The sequence below is a fragment of the Homalodisca vitripennis genome, chromosome 2 (assembly GCF_021130785.1).
Source record: "Homalodisca vitripennis isolate AUS2020 chromosome 2, UT_GWSS_2.1, whole genome shotgun sequence".
NCBI lineage: Eukaryota > Metazoa > Arthropoda > Insecta > Hemiptera > Cicadellidae > Homalodisca > Homalodisca vitripennis.
This window is the reverse complement of record NC_060208.1, coordinates 136,305,215-136,331,389: the sequence shown is the minus strand read 5'-3', so window position 1 is coordinate 136,331,389 and position 26,175 is coordinate 136,305,215. Positions and strand designations below refer to the sequence as shown.

At 32.6% G+C, this 26,175-nt stretch overlaps 1 protein-coding gene across 1 annotated transcript in view; it reads left to right on the top strand.

The window, feature by feature from the left end:
- Positions 1 to 25,574, top strand: part of LOC124354762 (homocysteine-responsive endoplasmic reticulum-resident ubiquitin-like domain member 2 protein) — a 33,776-nt gene extending 8,202 nt beyond the window's left edge. Inside the window, exons 3-7 of the mRNA XM_046805448.1 lie at positions 14,671 to 14,860; positions 17,113 to 17,362; positions 18,530 to 18,651; positions 20,635 to 20,788; positions 22,004 to 25,574. Of these exons, the coding sequence (XP_046661404.1) occupies positions 14,671 to 14,860; positions 17,113 to 17,362; positions 18,530 to 18,651; positions 20,635 to 20,788; positions 22,004 to 22,208 (921 nt within the window). The 3' untranslated portion in view covers positions 22,209 to 25,574. The remainder of the gene's footprint in view (positions 1 to 14,670; positions 14,861 to 17,112; positions 17,363 to 18,529; positions 18,652 to 20,634; positions 20,789 to 22,003) is intronic.
- Positions 25,575 to 26,175: the final 601 nt, after the last annotated feature.

Genomic DNA, 26,175 nt, shown 5'->3' with positions numbered 1-26,175 from the left:
CTTTTTCTATTATTATGATATTGTCTCTACAAATCCTAGATCTGTATAGTTTTGGTATCTGCTACCATTGTAGATAAATGTGCAATTGTACATAAACCTACTTTATGTGTAAGAGTTTGGCACACTTTTACTTCTGGTTTTCTGTTACCAGCAAAAAGGGCACTCTGGTTAGTCATTATACATTATAATAGTCATACCTGTATATTCAGTATACACTTTCCAACAAATGTGTGGTAAAATAATAGTAGTATTTTAAAGTAGTGTCCTAAAACTAATGATATCACTTTATTAAAACACAAATTGATGTCTACACTCAGGTGTCCATGTTAAAATCTATAATTTACAACATTGAATATATTTTGTAGAACATCAGTGAGAAACATTTTAAACCTTTCCAGCGTTATTGACGCGGATCCGCGGAGGGCCACTACAAGCTCAAAACGTTATTGCCGTGGATCCGCGTTTTTGCATTCTTTATTTTCTTACTGCTATGTTAGTTGAATATTTTGCTGTTAGATGGTTCTAGTCGTCATGCGACATACAGACGGGTTGCCCTGCCTCGAATTCTGTTACAATGGGAGTGGCAGTTGCTTCTAATTGGCCAAACACTGTCTAGCGGGCGTGGCCCCGCGCCTTTCACAAAGTCATTGACGGGAGCTCCCGTCAAGGCATCTAGCCAGTTGCTGGTGAGAAGCGTCCGGTACACGCATATGTATTTCGGTTATCGCTAATTTTCTGTTGTGTCTTATTCTTTTTAAAGTAAATTATTCATATTAAATACAGCAGTTTCCAGTATTTATTTAGTATTTTTTACCATTATTCGTGTGAATGGCCTATCCAGACGATTCGGAATTTGAAGATTTGGTAATTCTGAGCAATTACTTGGTCAACCCCAAACTTTTTAATATTTTACTACGGTCATAAGGATGTTATCACAAAGCAAGAAACATAATTCAAGCCCTGCAAGGCTGTCCTACACGTTGCCGAGCGATAAGAAGGTTCAAAGTCCACGCGATAACAGTGGCTTGCGGGAGACGCGTGGAATGTCAGTTGTGACAGCCCGCCACTAAATAAACACTCTTTGTCTACTTTTGTATTTTTCTAATTTTATTGGTTTGTAATATAGTATACGTTTATCTATAAAACTGTGTTTCATTCCCATACTTACTGAATAAATTATAAAAATATTAGTGACAACTACACTGCTATTCTACGATATTCTCAAAAGTTAAAAATTATCCTAGGTAATCCAAAAAAGGCTAAACGAATTTTATTTACCGTTAAATAACTCTATTTTGACATACAGAAACGAAAATAAATTTAACTTTACACATTGGAAATTTAAAAAAATTGTAACTTTATCAAAGATCAGGTCTAATTTTTCATGACGCTTAAAGGGTTAAAGCCTCAATCAAATATAGAATTTTTTTAAACGCAACATTAAATTTGAACCTTAATTATTGAAATAACAAATAATAAAAAATCATAACTATACAGTTGTACAAGACCAATATATCAATGTGGTTAAGGTAATTATTGGTTGCATCATTCACTCACTGCTCAAAAACTGATTTTGCTGAAAATGTTCAAACTGTCACAGCTCTCTAATTAGTAACTATAATACTATAATTGAATGGTTTTTACATGAAATTTTTATGACATTTTATTCTAATTTTTAGGTAAGTTAAGTAATGAACATTTTTTTTATCAAGGCCATTAAATAGGGCCAGGTCATATTTTTAAAGCAATGACTTATTTTTTACTTAATCAAAAAAATATAGATGTTTACTGATTTCAAAATTACCATATGTTTTTCTTTGTGAGTTTAATCAAACAATTTATAAAATTCAGTTTTTTGTATGGTTGTTCTAAGAGTATTTTTATTATACGAGGGTCATCAGGAAAGTAAGGTCTGATTTCTTATAAAAAACAAATAACAGATTTAAAAAAAACATGTTTTATTTGATTCCTGACAGCTTTCTTTATTTTTCAACATGATTTCCATTTTTGTTTAACCCTTTCAGGGCCAGGAGCAAATATGAGATGTTGCAAAATTTTTTTACATCTCATATCCCCTTGTGACTAGTCAAAAGTGCCAGACTAAAATTGGCGATTTTGCAGTCTCTTAGATTAAAATTTATAATTTTTCATAAAAATTCAAGAATAACCTACAAGTTGCACCAAATTACTCGTATAGATATGTACTATCAACAAAAAAATATATAGATGTAGTTTTAAGTAACTTAAAGTTTTTTAAAATAATGTTTTAATAGATTATATAAAAAAATTATTTTTTTGCAAATAACTAAAAAAGGAAAAATAATTTTAGTGTGGGAAGCTATTTTATTATATTATACATTTAGAAAGGAACAACCATACAATAACCATAGAATAATTTTGTGTTATTTCTCTCATAAATAAATTTTTTATGACACATTTTGTATAAATACGTATAATTGTACTTCACAAAATTTTATAAGTGTTAAAGCAACTGACTCTTACATTGCAAGAAACAAAATAAATATTCACATTATGGATGTACCGGTAAACAGATGATTGTAGGATCCATAAACAGTTTCAATACAGTTAAAAAACACTATTTACCAAGAAATATTTACACAATTTTATTTGAAATTTATTTACACATTTTCTATTTACAATTTCACTCCCGTGAGATCGCATATTGTCAGTAATTGTAACTACTACACACAACAACTAACACTAGTAATATTTACAACCACAAAATAAAATAATGAAGAAGAATCCAGCATACAATAATACGATTACACTAAAGCATAAAGAATTAACAACAAAAGATTGAGTCAGCTGATAATGTCACGTGACAATTACGAAATAAAAATGCATAGACCTCCAAAATAAAAATGATATTCATATTAATTATCTACAAATATACCAGGGAATAAAAACACATAAAACTTTGATCATTTGACCTCGTATTTATTTAAGAAAACGACGAATATCAAGGAGACAATATATTGTCGCCTGGCGCTTTTCGCATATGTCACCGACGGTAATATTTTGCCGCCTGGCACTTTTCAGACACGATCTATGGCGGTAATATATTGCCGCCTGGCCCGGAAAGGGTTAAACATTTGTCATAAAGTTCTACGAGCTTTTGAATGCTGATGTCGTAGAAGTCTGCCTCGTCATTAGTGTTGCAGCGCTTACCCCCGAGAATCTCCTTTAGGTAGCAAAACTAACGAAAGTCGCTCGGCACCAAGTCTGGGCAAACTGTGGGTGGTCAGTCTGTTCCCAACCAAATGATCTGATGAGATTTTGGGTTTTGATGGCAGAGTGAGGTCTGGCGTTGTCATGCAACAAGAAGCAATAGGGCACATTGCTTATTCTGTATTGCACATCAAAGTTTAGTCAATCGCAATAAGCAACTAAATTTATTGTTCTTCCACGTTCAATAAACTCGACTAACAATATTCCATACTTATTTTAAAACACAGTCCCCATAATGTTGTGTGTTGTTTGTGAAGCCTTGACTTTAACCGGTGATGTCATTCCATTGACTGGCATTTCGTTTCTGGGGTTATGTGAAAACCCATGTCTCATCACCCATAACAATATTTTCTAAGAGTGTATCACCTATGATATCGGATTAAAAACTTAAGAGTACAATCCAATCTTATCATTTTTTATCCCTCAGTACAACCTGGTAACCCAACATGAGCACAACTTGCGAAATTTAAAATGTTTAGAGAGTTTTGTGCAAATGTTATTTTACTTGTAATTACAGTCGGAAATTCCAATGCTAGTAATGAAAAATGGTAAATTGCTGATCTTCACTAACCTTCACATCAAAGACATTGACCAAATCTTGTGTGAAAACTGATGGCAGGCCAGATTGCAGTTCATCATAGACATTTTCCCATCCATGTTTAAAAGCTCTGATCCACATAGGGCCACTTCACACTTCACTTATCTGTCTATCAATATCTGCTGCTGGAACATTCCTTGCAGTCAAAAACCGGATAACTGATCATATTTTGTAGTCGGTGGGTTTATCAATTGTTTCGAGCATCTTAAAGAGCACTCTACAATGATTTTTCTGGAAATTGCTTCATTTCATATACAAGACATACTGGGAGTCTGTGAACAAGCGCATTGCATAACAAAATAACAACTGATTATAAGAGGGTACATTTTCAATGTTGAATTTTTATTGTTTTCATGTCTTATTTACATTTTAAAACACATAAATAATGAATGGTGGTAAATGCACATTGTGTTGTTTGCTCGCTGCTCGAATAGTTACCGCAATATAGACCTTACTTTCCGGATGACACTCGTACTATTCGGATTGTTGGTAATCCTGACTGATATTTCACTGCACATAGTGTTGGAATCAGCTGATTAGTGAAACGGAAATTATATGACAAGGTTAGTATAAACTGAATGTTACTGATATTTTTGTGACTGATAGCACAATAGCATGTTAGTTTTAAATTGTTTCATATTTTATAATCTTATAAAACATAAAATAAATAAACAAACTAATTAATGGCTTAACAGAATTTATTTTACTCTTAAGTAAAAAATGTCCGCTGGCCTGCTCGTTCTCAAGACTTGATGCCATTGGATTTTTTTATCGCTAACAAAATTTAATATGCAGAGCAACATGTAGTATTAAAATCGTACAATGTGCACAATGCAGAGAAAGGGCCATATTAATACCTTTATAAATTAAAAGCTACTTAAAACTGAGTCTTTACATTTAAATTCCTATTACATAAAACAAAATGAAGTTATTACATTTTCCACTATCTGGAAAACCCGAGTTCACTACATTCACTTAACAAAATTCATTGTTTCTTTACTTACAAACAGTCCTTTTCCTGCCGTGATTAATATCAATCCTTTTGTAATTTACTTAAAATAAATTCGTAATCATCATTCATTATTTCTGCGGTTTAAAATATAAATAAGAACTAAAAACAATAAAAATTCAACATTTTAAATTTACCCTTTTATAATCAGTTGGTATTTTGTTGTGCGTAAACTTACTGAGATCAGGTGTGCAGCATTAACTATCCCTTATGTAAACATGACCAAATCTGCTGTTTTAACAATTAATAAATAAACATAAAATGTGTTTTACTCATACAAACCTCTAATTTAGTTTTTGAACATTTGTGTGTCACCATTGTATTTTCTCTTCATAGATAATACAGAAAGAATATAAAAGGTGATAATGCCATTGTTTTGAAACTTCAATAAGCTGCTATTTTGGTTAGGGTCAATCTTTTGAGATGGGGTTTGTGACATTGTGGTCTATTATTGAAGCCTTTTATTGTGATTTGCTACTCAACCTATACTTCCATTAAACCTTTAATTTTAACTCCATGTGGGTTCCCTGGAAGCATAGTAAAAATATTAATTAGGTTTTTTTAAGTTCATGTAATAATTTACACAACTTGGCATGGACCAGAATTTTTGGTATACTGTGAATTTGTTAAAGACCTCAAATATTTGGTTTTACATTCAAGTTGTACCAGGAAATGTAGATTTTCTTTTCCTTATTTAACTTAATAATTGTAATTTTCAGTGTACAGTGAACATCTATGAAACATGGCAAGCCTTCCAATATTTTTTTCTGGCATAAACTAAATTCTGTTAGATAGATTCCTCGCTGAATTTGTGTTCAACACTGATCAAATATCTCATTTAACTGTCTCACATTATTCTAACAAGATTGGTACTAAAGCTTGCTTGTGTGTTTGTGGTTGTAAAGCACTCATGAACTTCCCTTACTATGACCCTTCCTAAATTCACTGCGATGGTAAGTGGAGCACAGCGACGTGGCCTCGAGCCAGCTCTGTGCCGGTGGCTTAGGGCCATGCTGTGCTCCAGACGGATCAGGGCCGATCTCAATGAAGAATCGCTTGTGATCGCACCCACAAGGGGATGCCCTCAAGGAGGCATCCTGTCAGCTCTACTGTGGAATCTAGTAGTAGATGGTCTACTTGAGGACCTTACTAACAATGGAAGCTATGTCCAAGGATATGCAGACGACATAGTCCTTATGGTACAGGGAAAACATACAAATGTTGTTGCTGATATCATGAATACCAACCTTCAACATGTACACAACTGGTGTCATGGAGAGGGACTGAAAGTAAATCCCTCTAAGACAGTAGTTGTACCATTCACTAGGAAAAAGAACCTAGAGTCTCTTTCCAGGCTGAAACTCGCATCCACACAGCTTGAGTGGTCAAAGACAGTCAAATATTTAGGACTGACTCTAGACTATAAGCTTACGTGGAATGGGGCATAAAACCCCATATAGCACTATGGCTTTACAAAGCAGTTGTAAAGCCTCAAATCACTTATGGTTCATTAGTCTGGTGGACAAAGGTGAATCAGGTAACTGCTAAAGCCAAGCTTGAAAGCTTACAAAGGCTTGGCACAATCTTTGCAACCGGAGCATTTAGGAGCAGTCTCTCAGCGACCCTCGAGGTGGCTTTAGGACTTCTGCCTCTTGATGTCTACATAAAAGCTGAAGCGCGCAAGTCAGCTTATCGGCTGATGGTTGCTGACTTGTGGAGGAATGGCACGTCTAAAACGGGCCACGGCACCATCACCGAAGCTGTAAACCCAAACGCTATTCTCGAAATGGTCTCAAACATAATGAGAACGGAGTTCGTATTCAATAAGCCATTCTCTGCTGACTTCTACTCCAGAGATGAGTGGAAATCGCAAGATAACATCCCAACAATAAGAAAGAGCTTTGTCTGGTACACGGATGGCTCGCTTATTAAGGGCAGAACCGGATATGGAGTGTTTAGTCAATCCCCTAGAACTGCCCTTTGCGGCAGTTTGGGACGGAACTGCTCCATATTTCAAGCCGAAATCTATGGTATCCTGGCCTGTGCCAACCTAGGCCTCACCAGAGGGTACCAAGGAAAGAACATCTGCATAATGTCAGACAGTCAGGCAGCTTAAAGCTCTTGACTCCAACAGCATTTCATCCAAGCTTGTGTGGGAGTGCTTCAACACTCTCTGCAAGCTTGGATCACGCAACTTTGTGCGTGTTGGTTGGGTACCGGGCCATACAGGCATAGGTGGCAACGAATGCGCCGACAGGCTTGCCAAAAGCGGAGCAAGCATGCCATACACCGGTCCAGAACCGAGTTGTGGTATAAGCAAGTCAGCTGCTTACCAAAGTATAAACAAATGGTCCAGGAAGACACACCGCTTGCGGTGGCAGAGTCACCAAGGACAAGCACTCGGCAAAAGACTGCTTACTGATTCTAGCTCCGGCTTCACCAGATGGCTGATGGGGCTGGGCAGGGATCAGGTTAAGCAAGTGATTGCCTTGATCACTGGACACGGCCACTTCAGGAAACACCTAAACACTCTAGGCTTACGAAATGAGGACTCGGAGTGTAGACTCTGCAATAAGTCTGAAGAGACTGCAAAACACATAATACTGGACTGTGAGAGACTGGGAGCAAGGAGAAGGGCTCTTTTCGGTGATAAACAACCAGACGACGAACCAGATGCTAGTATCGGGGAAAAGCTTCTTAGCCTAATTAAGGGCACAAAGATAGGCTTACCCCTCTAACATCAAAGGGGCACACAATAAGCTCAGGTTGACGTGTGAGGATCTGTGAATCCACCCCAATACCCCAACGCAAAAAAAAAAAAAATGACCCTTCCTTTATATTATATATATAAAAGTTAAGTAAATGTGCGAAGTTTAAGTTTCATATTTTACGTTTTTGTTTAAATTTGTTTATGTAAAAATAGTTTACTTTGGTACTGACATTGGTGGCATCTAAGGTTTTAGGACAAAAGTCTGTAGGGTTGAATATAATAGAATGAGATAAATTCATGTTTTCATACACAATTTAAGGAAATATTGCATATTATTTTATTTTATAAGATGTGTTTAAACTTTTTATTATGTGGGCTATAAGGTTTTTATTATTCCAAGTACTTTTTTCAATATCATTTATTATTTTCAGTTACATATTTAGGAATTTATTCGGGAGACAGAAATAATTTTGGAGTTTAGAGCCCATTTATACTATTTTATAATAAAAGAGGATTAAGAATATTTATGTGTATCAACGTATTTTTAGAATGTTGAAAGTTTTAGTTGTACTAGACTTACTTGTGATGTAAAACAAAATTAATCATCCATATACCCTGTAGGGCACCCCTGACTATTCTGTATGTTTACAATGTCTCTAATGCAAATATAACTAAACAGATGTTTTTAGATTTTTTGAATGGATATTATTCTTTTAATGAAAAACAGGTGGTATGATTCATAAATGTCAATAATATGGAGTTTATTTCTTACAGTAAGTGATAAGGTTAATTAATTACATTTTTATAGGTTACATTTATTGATTTTGTGTATGGTTATTAATATAATAATTAGAGTTGACTGGTGATAACATTGAGTTTGATAATTAATTATACTTTTATATGTTACTTTATTGATTTTGTGTACGGTTATTAATATATTAATTAGAGCTATGTGATAACATTGAGTTTGATATTTCAGGTGTATCTAAATTGAAATAGTTTACCTCTAAATATGTGGTAGTGTGTTTGGTTTATTTATGCAAACCTATACAACAGCTGAACAACATTAATGTATTCTAGTAGGTCATTATATTTTTATTCACTTATAGCTATTTCAAAAATATAAATCGTTTAAGTTTTAACCCTCTAAATAGCAGTTAAAACTTCCTAAGATTGTAGGCCACTTTTGGGCGTTTTGCATGTGTAGTCTGTTTTAAACTTATTATTAAAAATACGTAAGTATTAGAAGCCATTACGATATGTAGTTCCAGAACATTCTGTGCATGATATTCATGAATACTTGTCATACTGACAAAATCATCATCCAGGCCAAATATAGGTTTATTAAAGTGGTGGCTATATGAATGATAATGGGCTATAATATTATATAAAATTCTTCGGAGCAATTACTGGATCAACTTAAAATGTTTTTAAAGTTTTAGTGATTAGTGGGAGTTAGTTTTATCTTGATCTGCTAAACAGTCAGTTCCACTTTCACTATGCAATGCAAGTCTAATGGGACCTACTCATGTTACTATCTTTACTGGGAACATCATGCGTAGTGTCATGCGGGTTGCGTCAACTGTCTTCACTACCTGCGCGAAGGCCCTTAAATAGATTTTACTATACCCTACATATTGTATCTTAGCTCATGTTCATATGTGTTTTATTTATTTGTGATATTGGTATCATTATAAAAAGTTTATACAAATATAGGTGTGAGAGGAACATATAATTTATTATGAAACAATATGTAAATTAATTCACATTGAATTTCTTTTTAATATTGAAAAATGAAAATGATTTTGAAAATATAAAAACATAATAACATAAACATAATATGATTTTGTTATGATAGTATTTAAGAGAAGACTTTTATTGCAGTGACAATGAAAAGATTTTAGCTTTTGCACATGCAAATATAGGTACAAATATGATGTATTATTTATTTATATTATACAGTTTATCCACTGATTCACTCCCAAGTACTTTTAAACTTATATTGCAAGACTAGCTGACCCGGTGAACTTCGTTTCACTTACCTCTTGGCCATGTCGCTACCTTTTTTAACATATTTACATATGTACTTTATCAATTTAACAGAGTTACAAAATTCCACATTGATGTGAGTTTCAAAAGTTTTGGACAATATTGGCGAGTACGGCACAATCCAACGATTATCTACATCAAAATTTTGTCCTTTTATCTTCACAATTAGAGATCGCCCACCGTCCTCAACTGATTGCCGACGATACAACGGGTAACCATCATTTCCCGAGATGGTTTCAGCAATCAATGCTCTAGGGTATCGCTTAGAACACTTGCCGTCGACCATACAGGGGGAGTTGTTGTTGAAAACTCCGCAAGGTCCATGTATCATATGTTTACTTACTACTGCATGCAATTTTGGGTCAAGTGTTTCATCGGGAATCTCAGCTGAAATTATGGAATCAATGTCTTCTGACCTTAATTTTTGCGCATATGGCAGACCACGCTTTTGCCACTCAACAGAGTACACCCAACAACGTACTTGGCCATACACACGATGCTTTATAATGAAATTTATTAAAGATTTTAATTTTTGCTTAAACACTCTGGCAGTGATGTCATGCCTATCAATTGGTGTTTGGCCGTGTAGCAATTCTTTCTTAATTTCCATCCATTGTGGGTTACAGGTGAATGTAATAAATAGGTCTGGACGGCCATATTTTCTAACATACGACATCGCATCTTGCGCGTATTCGTGCATGTGGCGCGGGCTTCCAATGTAAGTGGCCGGCAAAATTGTAATTTTTTCCACATTTTCTGCATTTGCAACGGCATTAATAGCATCACGAATCTGTATGAATAAAAATTCATAGAGCTGACTTTTTTGTTGGTTTCAGCACCTGGAATCAGAAATGATAAACAATGACATTTTTGCATACATTAAATATAACACATTTATTGTCAAATTATCATATTGGACAAAAGGCAATCAATACAGGTAATCAATTTAAAGCTTTCTGGTAAACTATATTTTTTTGTCTTTTTTTGCGGTGCGTAAACATATAAAGATATGCTTTACCATGAGTAACAAAAATCTTCGACATAAAATATTGGGTGCTGTCAGTCCCAAACACGACAGTACTTTATTTGCCATCAATAAACACATATATTCTATCATGATCAATGTCTAATTGTAAATTTCCGCATTAATTAGTAGTGTAGGATTCGAAGTTTGACATCGCACACAATGTAGCACATCGTCAAACATGTCATCCCTATATTTCATCCACAAATCTTCCGGATTCGAAGGGAAACATGTGGATATTATAATCGCAAACAATGTTCGAATTTGATGTGGTGAAGATATGATGGAATCCTTGAGCGTATTATCCCAATGTAAATCATCCTCGAGTAACTGTAATAGTTGACACGCCTCACGGTAAGTAACACACAGATGTCCATCAACTGTTCTCAATTGTTGAAACGATGTCGGACCACGAACATTCACCCATAACAATCTAAGATAATAACATTCAGCGTTATTTGGATGTACTGTATTTGTCGGCACTATTATCGATTTCTGGATTGTAGGAGATTGCTGCTCGTTCCAGGTTCACAGGAGCATTGCGTTTGCGGAATCGGTCGATTTCCTTTTCCCGGGCTCGCTGCTGTTGTGATCGATGTTCCCGAACTCGTTGCATTCTTTGTCTATCCACTTCATTCTGATTTACTGTAGAACGCAAATGTGCCATACCAATACAACTGTTATCTTTATCAGTCTCTTGCTGGTCACCAGTGCGATTAGCGCGTGAGGTAGCTCGCCGCACATTCGATCTACTTCGACGACCTATGTTAGGTCGTTTTCTTCTCGTCATTGTAAGCAGTATCTGATATTAGTGTTTTCTTGCACTAATAATGTTAACCTATAATGGCGACAGCTGTTTTACCCAAAATTGAATGCAGTAGTAAATAAACATATGATACTGAAACACTTCGCATCTGTATTTGTTACAGCTGTTAAACTAATTATCGAAACATAAACATCAATCAAACGTTTGACAGGTAAGAACAGTTTGTATGGGAAAATCAAATTGTCGTTTTTAGTATTTTCCTTGCAATTTTGTTATATTTTCTCATCGTTTAAACCTTCCCTGGACTTCCACGAACATTTTAAGACCAAAATTAGCCAAATCGGTTCAGCCGTTCTCGAGTGTTAGCGAGACTAACGAACGGAAATTCATTTTTATTTATATAGATGTCATTGTTCTGAACAGGGTTAAGGCAGGACAGGAAAGAGTCTGTTATCTTATCTGAGTTGGCACAGCTGATGTTCATGTTATTAGAATTCCTCAGCCTAAAAACAACAATAACATAAGGCTGAGGATAGCCTACACTTGCGAATTGTACTCGGTGTAATATTTCTTTAAGTTTATTGTGTAGATGATCTAATTACATAGTGTAAAATTTTTTTTCTCAGTATAGCTGCCTTAAAGTAAATTAAGGAAACTAATGAATATGTGATATAAATATAACGTAAAATAGCAAATAAAGAGTAGAATTAAGTGTGATTTTTAATAAAAAATAAGTACTTTTGTAGTTTAATATTATTTTTTAATTAATAACTACTTTAATACTTCAAATTTATTACTTTTAAATAACTGCAGTATTTATTTAACATGTAATTAATTTACAGGTAACCTAAAACTACCATTATCAATTTATAGAAATACATTAATTTATAGTTAAAGATTAATATCTTTTTAGTAATAACTATGCAAATACTTTAAATTTATTACAGTAATTTCATTTAACTGAATAATAATGTAAGTTGTAACAAGTAAGTAGCCTATACCTGGGACAAAAAACCTGCGTCTTCAAAACTTTGTTATCTAAACTCAAGAAATAAGCTTGAAACGCACAAAAGTTTAGTATGAATGTAAAAAGTATTTAATCCAATGTGTTTACAGAGCGTGCTTATAGCTGCTCTGTACTGCACCTTGAACATGGAACCGTTTTGTTTTTGAAAAAATATTACATTAGTCCCTAGTTTTGTTGTATTATCCATTTAAAACAATGTATAATATTTTTCCTTTTCTGATAATAAATTTCACATGGTAAAAAAGTGTTCTGTGTACTGATAAATTTATGTTCCTGGTATGTTGTAGTAAAAAATTACAAAAAGTTATGAAAATAAGTGCTCAAGTAACTTGAGAGCAAATAATAGCACTATAGCTTATACATAACTAAAATAAAACCAAACCAATGTACAGACTATGTTATAAAATTACAAATTCATGAATAAATAATTTCTAAGAAGCACTATTTATGAACCCAAATTAACACAATTACTTATTTTGAAGAATTAAAATTCTGCTTCAATTTTATAACTATGCATAGAAAAATCGATATAAACTATAAAAAAGGTTGTGATGTTTTACTCAATAACTGATAAGCTAGATATTATTTTATAATCGTACGCTATTGTGCGCTATGTGATATAAGATGTGAATGTAAGACTGTGTGTTCACATCTGCTGAATATCTGTTCATGCCACTTTGAGAACATTTGAATTGCCTAACAAACAAAGCATTGCCAGTTGTTGAGTTAATTATTGATACAGATAGTTTTTAAAACATGTAAACTGAAATTGCATAAAATATTATGTTCAAACACATTATTACACAGTTTATAAAGAACCACCATTGAGAATTGGGTTATACACATGTACAAGGAATGGATTTTTTTAATGTAAATTCTAATATTTAGATACTCATTTTTCATTGGCTTACATTTTTCTATCTTCTGTATTACATTAAATCATATATTGGAAGGTATGAAAAATAAAATTTTACTGTTCAAAAGGCAAAATCTCTTTATTTACAATTTTTGTAGAGAAATGTATTGGCGTCAAAATACACAGTGTTAAAGTTAATATAAGTTAGAGTTGAGCAGTCTTGATGTCTAAGATTGTCATGTTTCATGTAGATATTCTTCCAGCATGTAGTACGGCCTGGTCACCAGCCATCTGTTCAGTGCCATCTTCAGGTTCTTCCCCTTCTGAGTCTTTATCTCGGTTGGCAGCAGGTTGTAAAGCTTGCGTCCCATGTATGACGGCTTCCTCTCATACAGTGAAATATGGTGTGCTGGCAGGATGAAGTTGTCAGCGTGCCGAGTGTTGTACTGGTGTACATCTGTTCCCCAAGGGAGTTCATTCATGTTGGCAAACATAATCACTTCCTGGATGTAGAGGGCCACAACTGTCAAGTCGGAAGATCCTTGAAACCTATATGGGGTGTGAGTTGTCTTCCTTTTTGGTGCTGACTATTGGTGGCTAACGTTTGCTGTGCAACTTGGGTGAAGAATTCATTGAACTTTTCAGCGATTTCATTTGGATTGGTTGTTTCCTCTCCATTTATCTTCATTTTCAGCTGTTCTTTGCCTTGATCTGTACTCTTCCTTTCACTGTTCACTATTCGCCAGATTGCTTTTGATTTATTCTCAGCTCTGTTTATACGGTTAGATGATGCCTGGCGTTTTAGCATTTTCAGTCTAAGGTCATAGTTTTTCTTAGCAAGGGCTGTGTCGGCTTTATGCAGGTCATTTCCTGTGGTCTGGTACTTTCTAAGGCATTGAAGATAAGTTTCTTTCAGTATAAGAGCTTCACAGTCTTTATAGTTGAAATTTGGATTCCTCTTATTTCTGGTTTTCTTTTTAGGGCAAGCTGCATCCATGTATATTACCAGAGTATTTAAGAAGGCATTGTATGCGTCTTCAGCATTTTCAGCTCTAAATACTCCAACCCAGTCCCAATAAAGTCTTAAGAGTGTCGAGATTATCCTTTTTCATTTGTCGTTGTATAAGGTTAGAGGTTTCTGTTTTCTGTGCTTCAAGAGATATTTTACTCAGTTGTGCTGTGTGGTCTGACAAGCCTGCATGTATTACTGTGAAACTGATTTTGGATGCAGGTAGGTTTGAGCATATACAGTCTATGGAGGAGGTGGAGTTGTAAGTAATTCTGGTTGGTGGTAGAGGCAATCTCATCATGTTATGGCTGGCCAGTATATCTTCAAGTTTTCGTGATTCATTACTAATAGGATGAAATTATCTGTTTTTCAGCGCCCAGAAGACCAGAAATTGATTTACTCAGGACAGTTACTAAATGATAGTGTTACATTAAAGGATATCTTGCGAACATACGAAGGTCAAGAAAACCATACACTTCATTTAGTTTGTTCACCACCAAAGGAAAATTTCAAAACATCATCAAGTTCTAAAAGACCAACACCAATGACATCCTCACAACCAGGTTAGTTTATATTTTCAATGTATGAGTAATGACGAATATGAAATAGCACTGTGTCTTGTGACTATCCAAGACCCACTAATCTTGATAGAAATATAGTATTAATAATATAAGTGCCCTTAGAAACTTAGGAACCATATTTATATCAAAGCTTCCCTTTTGAATGTATTGGAATTTATGTTTTTAATGTTCTTAATACTTTCATAACATCCTTAACAACTAAATCCACTTGTTTGAAGTTGTTCAAAGGACCAAAAGATTAATTAAATTCATACTCATCTTACAGATCTCTGCGTAAGAAAGAGTTATGAAAGAGACCTTGCAATGAATAAAAGCAAATCAGCAGGTTATAGTAATTAACAAAAAATAATAATTTCAATGGAAAATTAAATTTTTTAATGTACTTTTGTGTCTAATATCGTTTAAATTTATCATATCCATTAAGGACTGATATATTATGTCATAAATAAAATTACCTTCACCGTAGTATAGAGGTAAGGTATGGCCCTTTAACTAAGAGGTCATGGGGTTGATTCCCAGGGAGGTCAAAAAATATTTTGTAAGTGGGTTTGTAAACCACATTTTTTCATTCAAACGTTGTCATTATGGTTATTATATTTTTATCCTTTCAATATTATATACCATGTAATGGAAAATTTCGTGATGTAACTTGATACAATCACAACTCTATAGTAAAATAAAGAAAAACAACTAGCAACTAGTCAAACTAATTGTCCAGACCTTTTCTCCAAACAAAATTGTATCAAAATAGAAAACAAAATAATGTATTTTGCATTTTGTTGAAGTGGGACCGACTTTTTTTGTTTAAACTTTATAAATTCGCTCTGTACTTATTACACATTATTATTGAATAAACAATACATCAAATTAAACTGTGAATCATTCCAATTAATGTGATATACGCTATAATTTGTCCTACTTAATTCTGATTTTTTTTAGCAAGAATTTGATTACAAAAATGACTCTAAAAACGACTAGTGTCTTTAGAGAAACATTTTTTAGCAACTGGTGGTTAAAGTGTTATGGTATGAGTAAATATATTTTTAGTTTAGAACCCTATCTAGGATCACGCCCAGGTACTTGACCTCAGGCTTCAGCTCAACGGGTGAGCCTTTAAATAGAAAGGGACCAATGCCCTCCATCTGTCGCCTCCTGGTAAAAAAAAAAAAAAAAAAAAATATTGATCTCTCTGACAATGATTCGGAAAAGAACAAAATTCTTTTGAATAATAATACAATCATATTGAATAGGAAAATTTGACAAACATACAATAACATTTTCCTATTCCCTAGTGGTTTGAAAAAATTTGCAATTGGAAATTTCAAAATCAATGTTTATAATACTTAATTAACCCTTATAACGTCACAGACGCCGTATGGCGCATATTTTAATAGCAAATTTAAGTTCCTTTTAAATCCGATCAATGTCACTAACGGTATGCGTCAACCATGAGTGTGGGTTATTGACCTATGTCAAGCGTCAAAATATAGCTGTCGCATTACATTGTTTGAAACAATAGACGCGGTGTTTAGACACTCTCCCCGCCACATGGCACAGACGCCGTACAGCGCGCGCGCTTTTGTTTGCAGTTTGGCTTCAGGTAGTGCGTGTCTAACCATCGCTGAGTCGGTTTCCTTCGTCGTGTTTTCTGTTTATATAAAAGAACACTATTAGGTTAGTTGTATATTTACAATCATGCATTTCTTTTTTATATTTATCACAAGTGTAATTTATATAATTGTCTGGTAATATATCTACAATTTAATGTCCCATAAATATATGTACGTACAAGATAATTTTAAAATTTTTACTTTTTTATACTTACCATAATTATAGAAAGTAAAAATAAAAATGAACTTTACACATTTAAAAATTTTTTTTTTAATATTGTGCCGTTTGCTGGAAGTCGTGAAAAGATATACTGACGTTATAAGGGTTAAAAGATTAAAAAAGAAGTGTCATATGTAAAAGTATTGGATGTTTGTCTTTCAGTTGACACTAGTTTTAGTTGACACAAAGAAAAAATAGATTTACTGTAAGGGTTTTTATTACAATATGTTTAATACTCCAAAAATGAATTAGTGTTAAAAAAAATAGTTAATACATAGTAATTTGTTTATAGCCAATAAAATCATTAAACAGATCAATAAAAACATTTGTATTTGGATCTGCAATTATTATTGTACAAAAGTGGCTGTATAATTGATTTAATATTTGTGATATTTTTATGGTAGCTCAAGATCAAACTGATAATAGCAGTACATCAAGCACCATTGGAGATGGGATGAGGCAACGTTTTACTTCCAGTTTTGCTACTCAGCCAACTCAGTCTTGGCCGATTGCATTCACACAAGCAGGGACAGGGGCACCAACTGCTGCCCCCGTGTGGCCCACATTTGGCACCTACGATGCCGCCAGCATGGCCCAACAGATGGCATGGATGCAACAAGCGTATGCTCAGTACATGATGCAGTACATGCAATTGTAAGTCAGTATATATAAAAAATTCACTTTCTCTAACTGTAGAATATTGCGTATTATATAGTTCACTCAGTGTGTTCTGTAGGAGAAAACCAATAGCCGATAGGGTGAAAAATTATTATAGAGGTAATTTTTCTCCTATCGACTACAACCATGTAGACAAATGTCTGGCCAAAAGTTCCAAACTGTATCCCTTTGCTTCCTTAAAGGTTATTTATTGTAAGTTTTTAGTTTATAGCCATCTACATCTTTGTAATAGTAATTGTATAAGTACAAAATTTTAATTTATATTTGTATTTTTTCATTAAAACCTCTGCAAAACCTTTTCTAATACAATATGAAAATTTACTTATATATATATATATATATATATATATATATATATATATATATATATATATATGTATATATGTATATGTATATATGTATATGTATTTATTTATTATTATTAGATTACTTGTCTGAAAAGGTCTAAAAAATTATAATAACTCTCAGCACTTTTTATTCATTTGTCGAGAATGTTTAGCTTTGTTTAATGTAAAATATCCGTAAATATTAGACCTTATTAAATTTACTTAGTGTAGTCTTTCCAATGACTTTAAAAGACTGTTGCTGTTTCATTAGACATATAATTTTTTGTCAATTGTATACTTTTCCATATGCAAATTTACCTTTCAGCTACAATGTTTAATATTTTCTGAAATGAAACTAAGCAAAATCTGTACGAAGAATAATAAATGTTACCTGCTGCACAAATGCCAGTGTACTACAAACTTTTATTAAAGGCCATGAAAATCAGTATAACGTTATAAAATATCAAAATTTAAATTTGGAGTCTCTTTGAGAAATTTGTTATAAACTTTAATTTTTTATTAAAAAAATTTGTAATTAGCAAATCTAGTTTTATATATTTAATAGAGCAGATTTCTGAAGCAATTTGTAAAACAAACTATTTTTGTTAGTAAATAAAGAGGCTATGCAATTTTTTAAAATTTAATTTCTGTTAGGATATAGCACTGATATGGGACTCAGGCAGATACCCCTTTAATTAACAGACGGTGGGGCTCAGGAAAATACCTCCAAAAAGTCCTGAGATCAGAGAGTTAATAGTTTGTTTTTCTATCACATTATATAATAAACAATAACTCTGATGTGCTCTGTGTTTGTCAGGATGGCGTCAGGTAATGTTCCGGCTGGGATGCAGGTACCACCCACTGTCAACACCCCACCCCCTGCCGCTCCCCCCCCACCTCTTCGTGACGAGCCACTTCCTGCCAATGAAGCAGCTCAGAGTAAGCTACACACTTTGTCATCTGTTTGTATGGTTTAGAATTACAAAGTTCAATGCAATTTTTATCACCACTCTTAAGATTATTTTCAATTATATATTTGTTTGAACCAGTTCTACTAATGGTTTTTATAGTTGATGTCACTTGTATTCATTGTTTTCTTTTGTGGAGTTAGTCTTTAAATCTGTATAGCATTTGATATATTTTTGAAGGGAGTCATTGTTGTGTCTATTCTTTTTTTTAATAGAGAAAAATTTCCTTATAGGCAGATTTTATATAAGAAATCAGCATATTTATTAGCCTTATTGAATAAAACCGTATTGTTTTGTGCAAAATATTAGTAAAGATAATACTAATAACAGTACAATATTGAGAAACATTGTGGTCTTCTAGTATGATTTACTAAGATAACAAAACTTTGTTACACGAGGGCTATTCATAAGGAACGTTTTGGAATTAAAATAAACCAAGTACAAGAAAAACATATACATGTGAGAGAGGGACTAAAGTACTATGTTTCCACACAATCTCCATACAAATTCAGGCACTTATCATAACGGTGAACAAGCTTTGAAATTCTTGTGTCATAGAATTGTTGATCTTAGCTACTCAGTGACGCCTACCTGGAGCTCCTCATCATTGCCAAAACACTGTGTTGCTATCCAGGTCTTTATTTTCGGGAACAAGTGAAAATAAGTTGGATCAAGATAAGGGCTGCAGGGGGAATGAGGAAAACTTTCCCAGTTGAACGAGTTCAAAAGTTCTTGTGTACACGGTTTGTCATGTGACCTCGGTTATTGTCATGCAAAAGCAAAATTTTTAATTACAATTTTCCTCAGCGCTTGGTTTGGACAACTCTCCTAAGATGCAATGTTTGGCAATACCAGTTAGTGTTTTTGTTGGACTGCGCTCGAGAAAATCAATAAGAAGAACAACTTGTCTGTCTCAGAACACTGTTGCTATGAGCTTCCTTGCCGACAAAGTTTACAGACATTTCCTTGGATTTTTAGAGGAACTTACAGTCCCACTCCATGGACTGAAATTATGTCTCAAAATTCACGTTTCACCCAGGTTTCATTTCCTGTTATTAGCCTGTTGTAGCCATATCACACAAATCGCCTTATCCAATTTCTGGTACTAAATTGTAATGTTCCCACAGTATTCGTAAAAAAATAAGGCATTTAAACTCTCTAATTTACCCTTTATTATTCACTGAACTAAGACTACTTACAAGATTCCATTACTAAAACAACAATATAAACAGAATATGTGTTATTTATAAAACATATATTAAACATAAAAAGAAGTCATTGCTACAATACATGCTACTACAATATTTAAAGATTATGATGTGTAGGATGTAAGTACAGGACATAATATGATTTACAATAGGACACACAAGTACTGGACACGTTAAGAATAATTACAAATATTTTTAATCAATAAGCGTTGAGAGAGAGAGAGAGAGAGAGAGAGAGAGAGAGAGAGAGAGAGAGAGAGAGAGAGAGAGAGAGAGAGAGAGAGAGAGAGAGAGAGAGAGAGAGAGAGAATCATCTTTATTCCATAAAATATACAATACATTATATGAATAGCGTCAATACTAATACTAAAATATGATTTTCTAAACCTAACCTAAAACTAATATTTACATTTTTTAATACTTTGATTGCATTAAAACTATTACCTCAATTATTTTCTGGCCTCATCTACCAATCCATTAATAGAGTAAAGTGCTTTGTTCGTAAGATACTCCTTAATTTTTATTTCAAATTTGTTATAATTATTTTCTTTTTTGATTTCCTCAGGTAAATAATTTAGAAATCTTTTCTCCATATAATCACATTTCATTTCATAAAATGTCAAATTGTGTTTGTCAGTGATAATTTTGTTACATGTATTATAGTTATGCCAAGGTGTTAGAGATTGAGCAGAATTTGTGTAGGTGCACATTGTAGTGATCTAATGTCTCTGTCTTCTATCTTGTAGATGGTGGTGAGGATGAGGAACTGCGAGGAAATCGTGACTGGCTGGACTGGTTCTACATCATGAGTCGCATGCTAGTGTTGTTCAGCATAGTCTACTTCTACTCCTCCCCTGTGCGTTTCTTTGTGGTGTCTACCCTCGGAATCATTATGTATCTGTGAGTATCTATTGTTTTCTATTTTTACGACATTAAAATTCGGAGCTCCTAGTTCATTACAAATCTTGGGTTCTTGTGCAAATTTTTGAAAGTACAAAAAAGAAGTGCCAGAGTGATGTTTTCCATGGGTTAAAATATTTCATGTAATATTTTGTCTGGTTGTCGTGACATTCTTGTTTAGGCTAAATTTCAATGAATGATGTGATTAATTTTTATGTGCACTTAGCAATTCAAATATAGAAGTAATGCTTAAGATATACTATTGTCAGTAAATGAAACATAATTTTATTTCTGGCACTTCAAATATAGCATTGCCTTACTTACTAATATAAAAATAATCTCCAACAAATGACCTCAGTGCTATTAAAATCAATCACACAAATCTAAACTAAAAGAAATATTAGTTTTTAAAATACTTAATATTGGTAATTGTTTTACTGATACAATATATTTAATTATTAAATACTTGATTTGAAAGGATATTATTTTATTAGTTTTTAATTTGATTACTAACATCCATATTCACATAGCCCTATTTACTTTTAAAAACACCAAATAAAACAATTTTTACATATTATGAACACAACTTTTTATTACAATTCAAGACAGTACAAAAGTAATGTAACTTCTCAAATGTTAGCCTGAGGTCTGTGAACATGCTGGTGCAGCCTGAAGTATACAATCAGTAAAATCCCAGATTTATTACTCCATGGAATGTTGGGAGTGTATCAGATTCTGAATTGTTTGAGAAGATTTGGGCATTTTTGTAATGTTTTTGATTTATTTTCTTTATCTTCATTATCACTCTTTATCATTCTATCATCAATCTACTGATATGAAGTTTTGGAGATTTCACCAGTTGTTAGTTCTTTACATTAAACAATATCTTATGATGTCATGTCAAAAGCATGTTTTCAATAAAGATATAATTGAGTAGAAAATTTTTGACATTATTGAATGTGACAGTGACCGAAAACAATTACTATGTGATGAAAATTATTCACACAAAGTGTTGGGGTTTTTGGGAAGTATTACTGCGATTTATACCTGTGACTCAATTGTTCTAATAGATTACTAATAAATCCAATATAACCTTGTTTAAATAAGCCTTTTATTAAACAAAATTGTTTTTAATCATGTATTAGAATATGTATTATTACAGATTAGAATCTAGCACTGTTATACTCCTTTAAACGTTTTTTTAACTTTTTGTAGATACCAAGTCGGGTTTTTCCGAGCTGTCAACAGATTGGAGCAGCAAGAAGAAGTTCCAGAGAATCCTCCTCCTACGCCAGACAATAATAATGTTCCCCCTCCTCCCGATACTCCCCCTGCCCCTCCCTCCGCCTTCGCCATCACCTGGGCAGCTTTCTCCAGTTTCTTCCTCAGCCTTATCCCCGAGCAACAGAATGTCCTTTAATACTGTGATATTAGTGATAAAATACACCTACTCTATCATCTCCTGGATATATTACACTACATTCATACTATGCTATTGTATTCATCATTTGTTATTTTAATTTTATTGCATTAGTTTGTACATATTACACTATTTGAAAATTATAATTCAGCCAAACAGTTGTTCTTCTTACCAAAATAGGCTTGTTTAAAATGAGGGAAAATTCTTCTTACCAAAATAGGCTTGTTTAAAATGAGGGAAAATTGGTGAACAGGCAATATTTGGTTTTCATTTTTTTTTCAGATAAAAATCTGTTAGAGTTTTCATGAGTACTGTTTCATATATTTGGGCTTAACATAATGTCTCTTTAAAGTGTTAATGGATTATAGTATTTGTTGGTAATTGACAAAGAGTAAATGTGCATACCATTTCTGTAATTCATTCAAGTCATTAATCATCATTAATAACTTTATAATAAATAATTTAATAATCAACAAATAATAATCAATAAATAATAATAATCTTGTTTATGAAAGTTCTTTAAAATGCACCATTTTTTAATGAATTTTAAGTGAACTGGTAACTTGGAATCTGAAAATGGATTACTGTCACATCTGGTGTTAAATAAAAAAAAAGATTATCCCTGGGTCTTATGGAATCTAAATATTAATTTAAAAACGTCTTTAGCTCAGTTCAAAATGAAAACATCTAATTTATATTTGTATTAATATAAATTGAAAAGTTATATTGTGTAAAACTTACTGTGTTTCAAGCCTATTTTGCTAAATTGTTTTCTATCTGTACATAGTGTAGATTTATTACTATTATTATTTGCTTTCTCAGTTTTGAACTATTATTCTATATCCTAATTGTATTCTAATGTATATTGTTTTGATAATAAATATTCTCAGTGTAAATTTTCAAGTTGCTGTTTCATGAAGGTATAGTGAAGTTAATACTTACCAAAGACAGCCAAGTGCACCACATTTATTGTGAGTTCTGTTTTAAAATCTTTATTTAAAAATTGTTTTATTGTGATTTCAAGTAATTACCATTAAAGGTTTAATATATGACAATTGTGTACAATTTTGTATTGATAATTCTAAGTATTTTGTATATTTCTAGTGTAAGTAAATGAATTGTAAGTGAAAATAATTAAGACAAAGTTTGGCTAATCTCTTGGCATCTTATTATTGGTGTTTAAGCAATTCATAACATGTTTGTCTGTTACAGCACAATATTGCAAAAATATGTTTGACTTACTAATGATGTGTAATTGTTTTGTATTAAATTGGGAGCCCTCAGTTATACTTAATGAAGGAAGAATTAAATTTAAACTTTTCACAATTTAAAGTGTTGAAATTTGTCAGCTCTGTATAGTTTTACTGTAAACTTTTCCATAAGTAAAAATAGTATGAAAGTATTGAGAAACATTAAAAAATGTTTCTGGTGGAAAATTTAAAAAAACGTACAATAAATCTGTATTTTTCATTCTTTTAGGTACTCAAATACACAAAATACACAGAACTAAAGTTTTTCACAATCAATTACATTTAAATTCCTTTCAATTTAATGCCATAATACAATTTACAATTTAATATCATAATGATATATACATTTTCAGGACTTACCTATGCTTCTTGTTCAGTACTATGAAAATAATCTTAATGGTTCAGTAATAAAACTATGTATTTAGTTTAAGTTTTTAGACCATTTAACACAACATGTAATTAAATTGTGCTTAAAACCAACCACTGGGCAAGAAAGTGATGGTTTTGACACATACACACTAACAAGTTGGTCTGCTATCCATTGTGTGTGAGGTTGCCACAAATGTGTAGAATTAAGGTAAATTGATAGGAAACCAGCAATACCAATCCGATTGGAGAATTGGTGAAGAGTAACACAATAAACACTGGGTTTTTAGATTGCTAATGGTTTCCTCAGAACAAGTTACAGAAAAAGTCCAAAGCAGGTTTCGCACCATTCGTACATCCACACTATAATGAAATAAAATTAAATTCTTTATTAGCTCAAGAGAACATGTTACAACGTTACAAGGCTCATCAAATAGATAAGAAATCTAAATAGTAATATAAATTAATTTAATCTTAACAATTGTACTAAATTTTCAAAATAATTTTAAGTATGGCACATCATGGGGTCAATGGGTACACTGTTACTAAGTTCCTGGTGAAGACGGCCTAAAATCATCAAATGTATATATATTACATTTTCCAGCAAAAATTCTTTAATGACTTTTTTGAAAGAATTTCATGTTGTTAATGCCATTAACGCCAAAAAACAGGGAAAGGGTTAATGAAAATAGTAAAATGATTTTTGAGAGTGTTATAAAAATGATAAATATGACTACAAACTTAATACACTGTTTCCACTTTAGTATTCTTCACAATCAAAATTAAGACAATTTACACAACAAAATATTCTGTTCCGTCCTTTTCTCCTACTCAAAGCTGAGTTCAATTGCATTATTTCTACACTACTACTTCTGAGTTTTAGGTTTTTAGAGTGCTGCAATAGGACAACAGTGCATAACCTACCTTGCCTTGTGATTTTGCCCTACTCTCATTTACCCTGAGGAAGTCTTTAGCAATGGCAAATAATCAGTTTTATTGTATCACTTTTTGTCTAATTTTTAGTACTGCTCCAGTTAGACAAGTCTTGCTGGTTTGTTACCAAATGTATTAATCTTTCTGGCTATAATGCAGTAATTATTAATTAATAATGGCACGAAAACTGTTTGTAAGTTCTATAAAATTTGAGTTAGAAAATGCTCAACTCAGTATTTAAATTAATGTAAAAATCTTTTAAAAATATGTTTGCTAATACCTTTTGTAACGAGTCATTATGAAAACACCAATAATTTTTTTCTGTTTTCGGAAAAAAAATACATAAACTTTTTGTAACGGTTTACGATTTGTGAGAGTACAAATAATTTTAGTGTTACCATTTTTTGTGGATTGTTGATTTATTTTGACAGTATTTTGTTTATCTAAAAAATAAAATATTTTACTAATAACATTTATAGTTATAATATTATGACATTAGTATTTGCAATAATGTAATGAATATTTTAGAGCTTCAGAATCTTCTTCTTTCGAACCATTTTCTTTAGAACATTTTTGTTTTAGTTTGGTCATGATAAATTGACAATACGCATTTTAGTGTTTATTTTGCTGTGTTAGTGTACGAATTTCATTTTTATAAATAGTTTTAGTTGTTTGCTTTCATTTAATTTAAATTTATTAACGTATATAACCATTGTGATTTACACTTTTCAAGAAATAATCAAGAGTTTGTTAATGCATTTGTGAATGAAGACATATTTAAGGCAGTGATTACATGTTAAAATTTGTCTTTTGTTAATTGGCGTTTTCCTTTCATCAACCTATTTTGTACTAATGAATCAAACATTTTTAGGGGTTAAGTATAAACATTTTATAGTAAATTCGAACTTACCTGTGCTGCAAGTAATCTATGGCATCATACCAAGGTATTAGAAAAATGATGGACACCATTAAAAAATAAATATTATATAACATAGCACAACTATGAAACTCAACCGTACTGTTATGCAAGACTAAATCTACGCTACGAACTGTAGGCTGAAACTGAACAGAGCGAAAAACTAAGTAGACGTTACCGGTTTCTGTGTTTCAAACAGCACTGTCAGACGATGTGATGTACACGGCAGTAACAGGATCATTGACTGTGTATGCGACTCTCGCATGCCGAGCCACAAATTGTACACATGTTATAATGTTATTGGAAACTCGTTTTCTACATGATACACAAATTATTATGAATCTGATATTGTTTATTCTAATAATATTCATTAAAAATTATTCAAAGAATATGTGATATCCATATCATACATCCATACATCATGTCCATCAGGACAAATGTATTTCTTGTTCAATGAAAATCATAATTTGGATTTAATGACAGGAAAAATATATTATTTTTA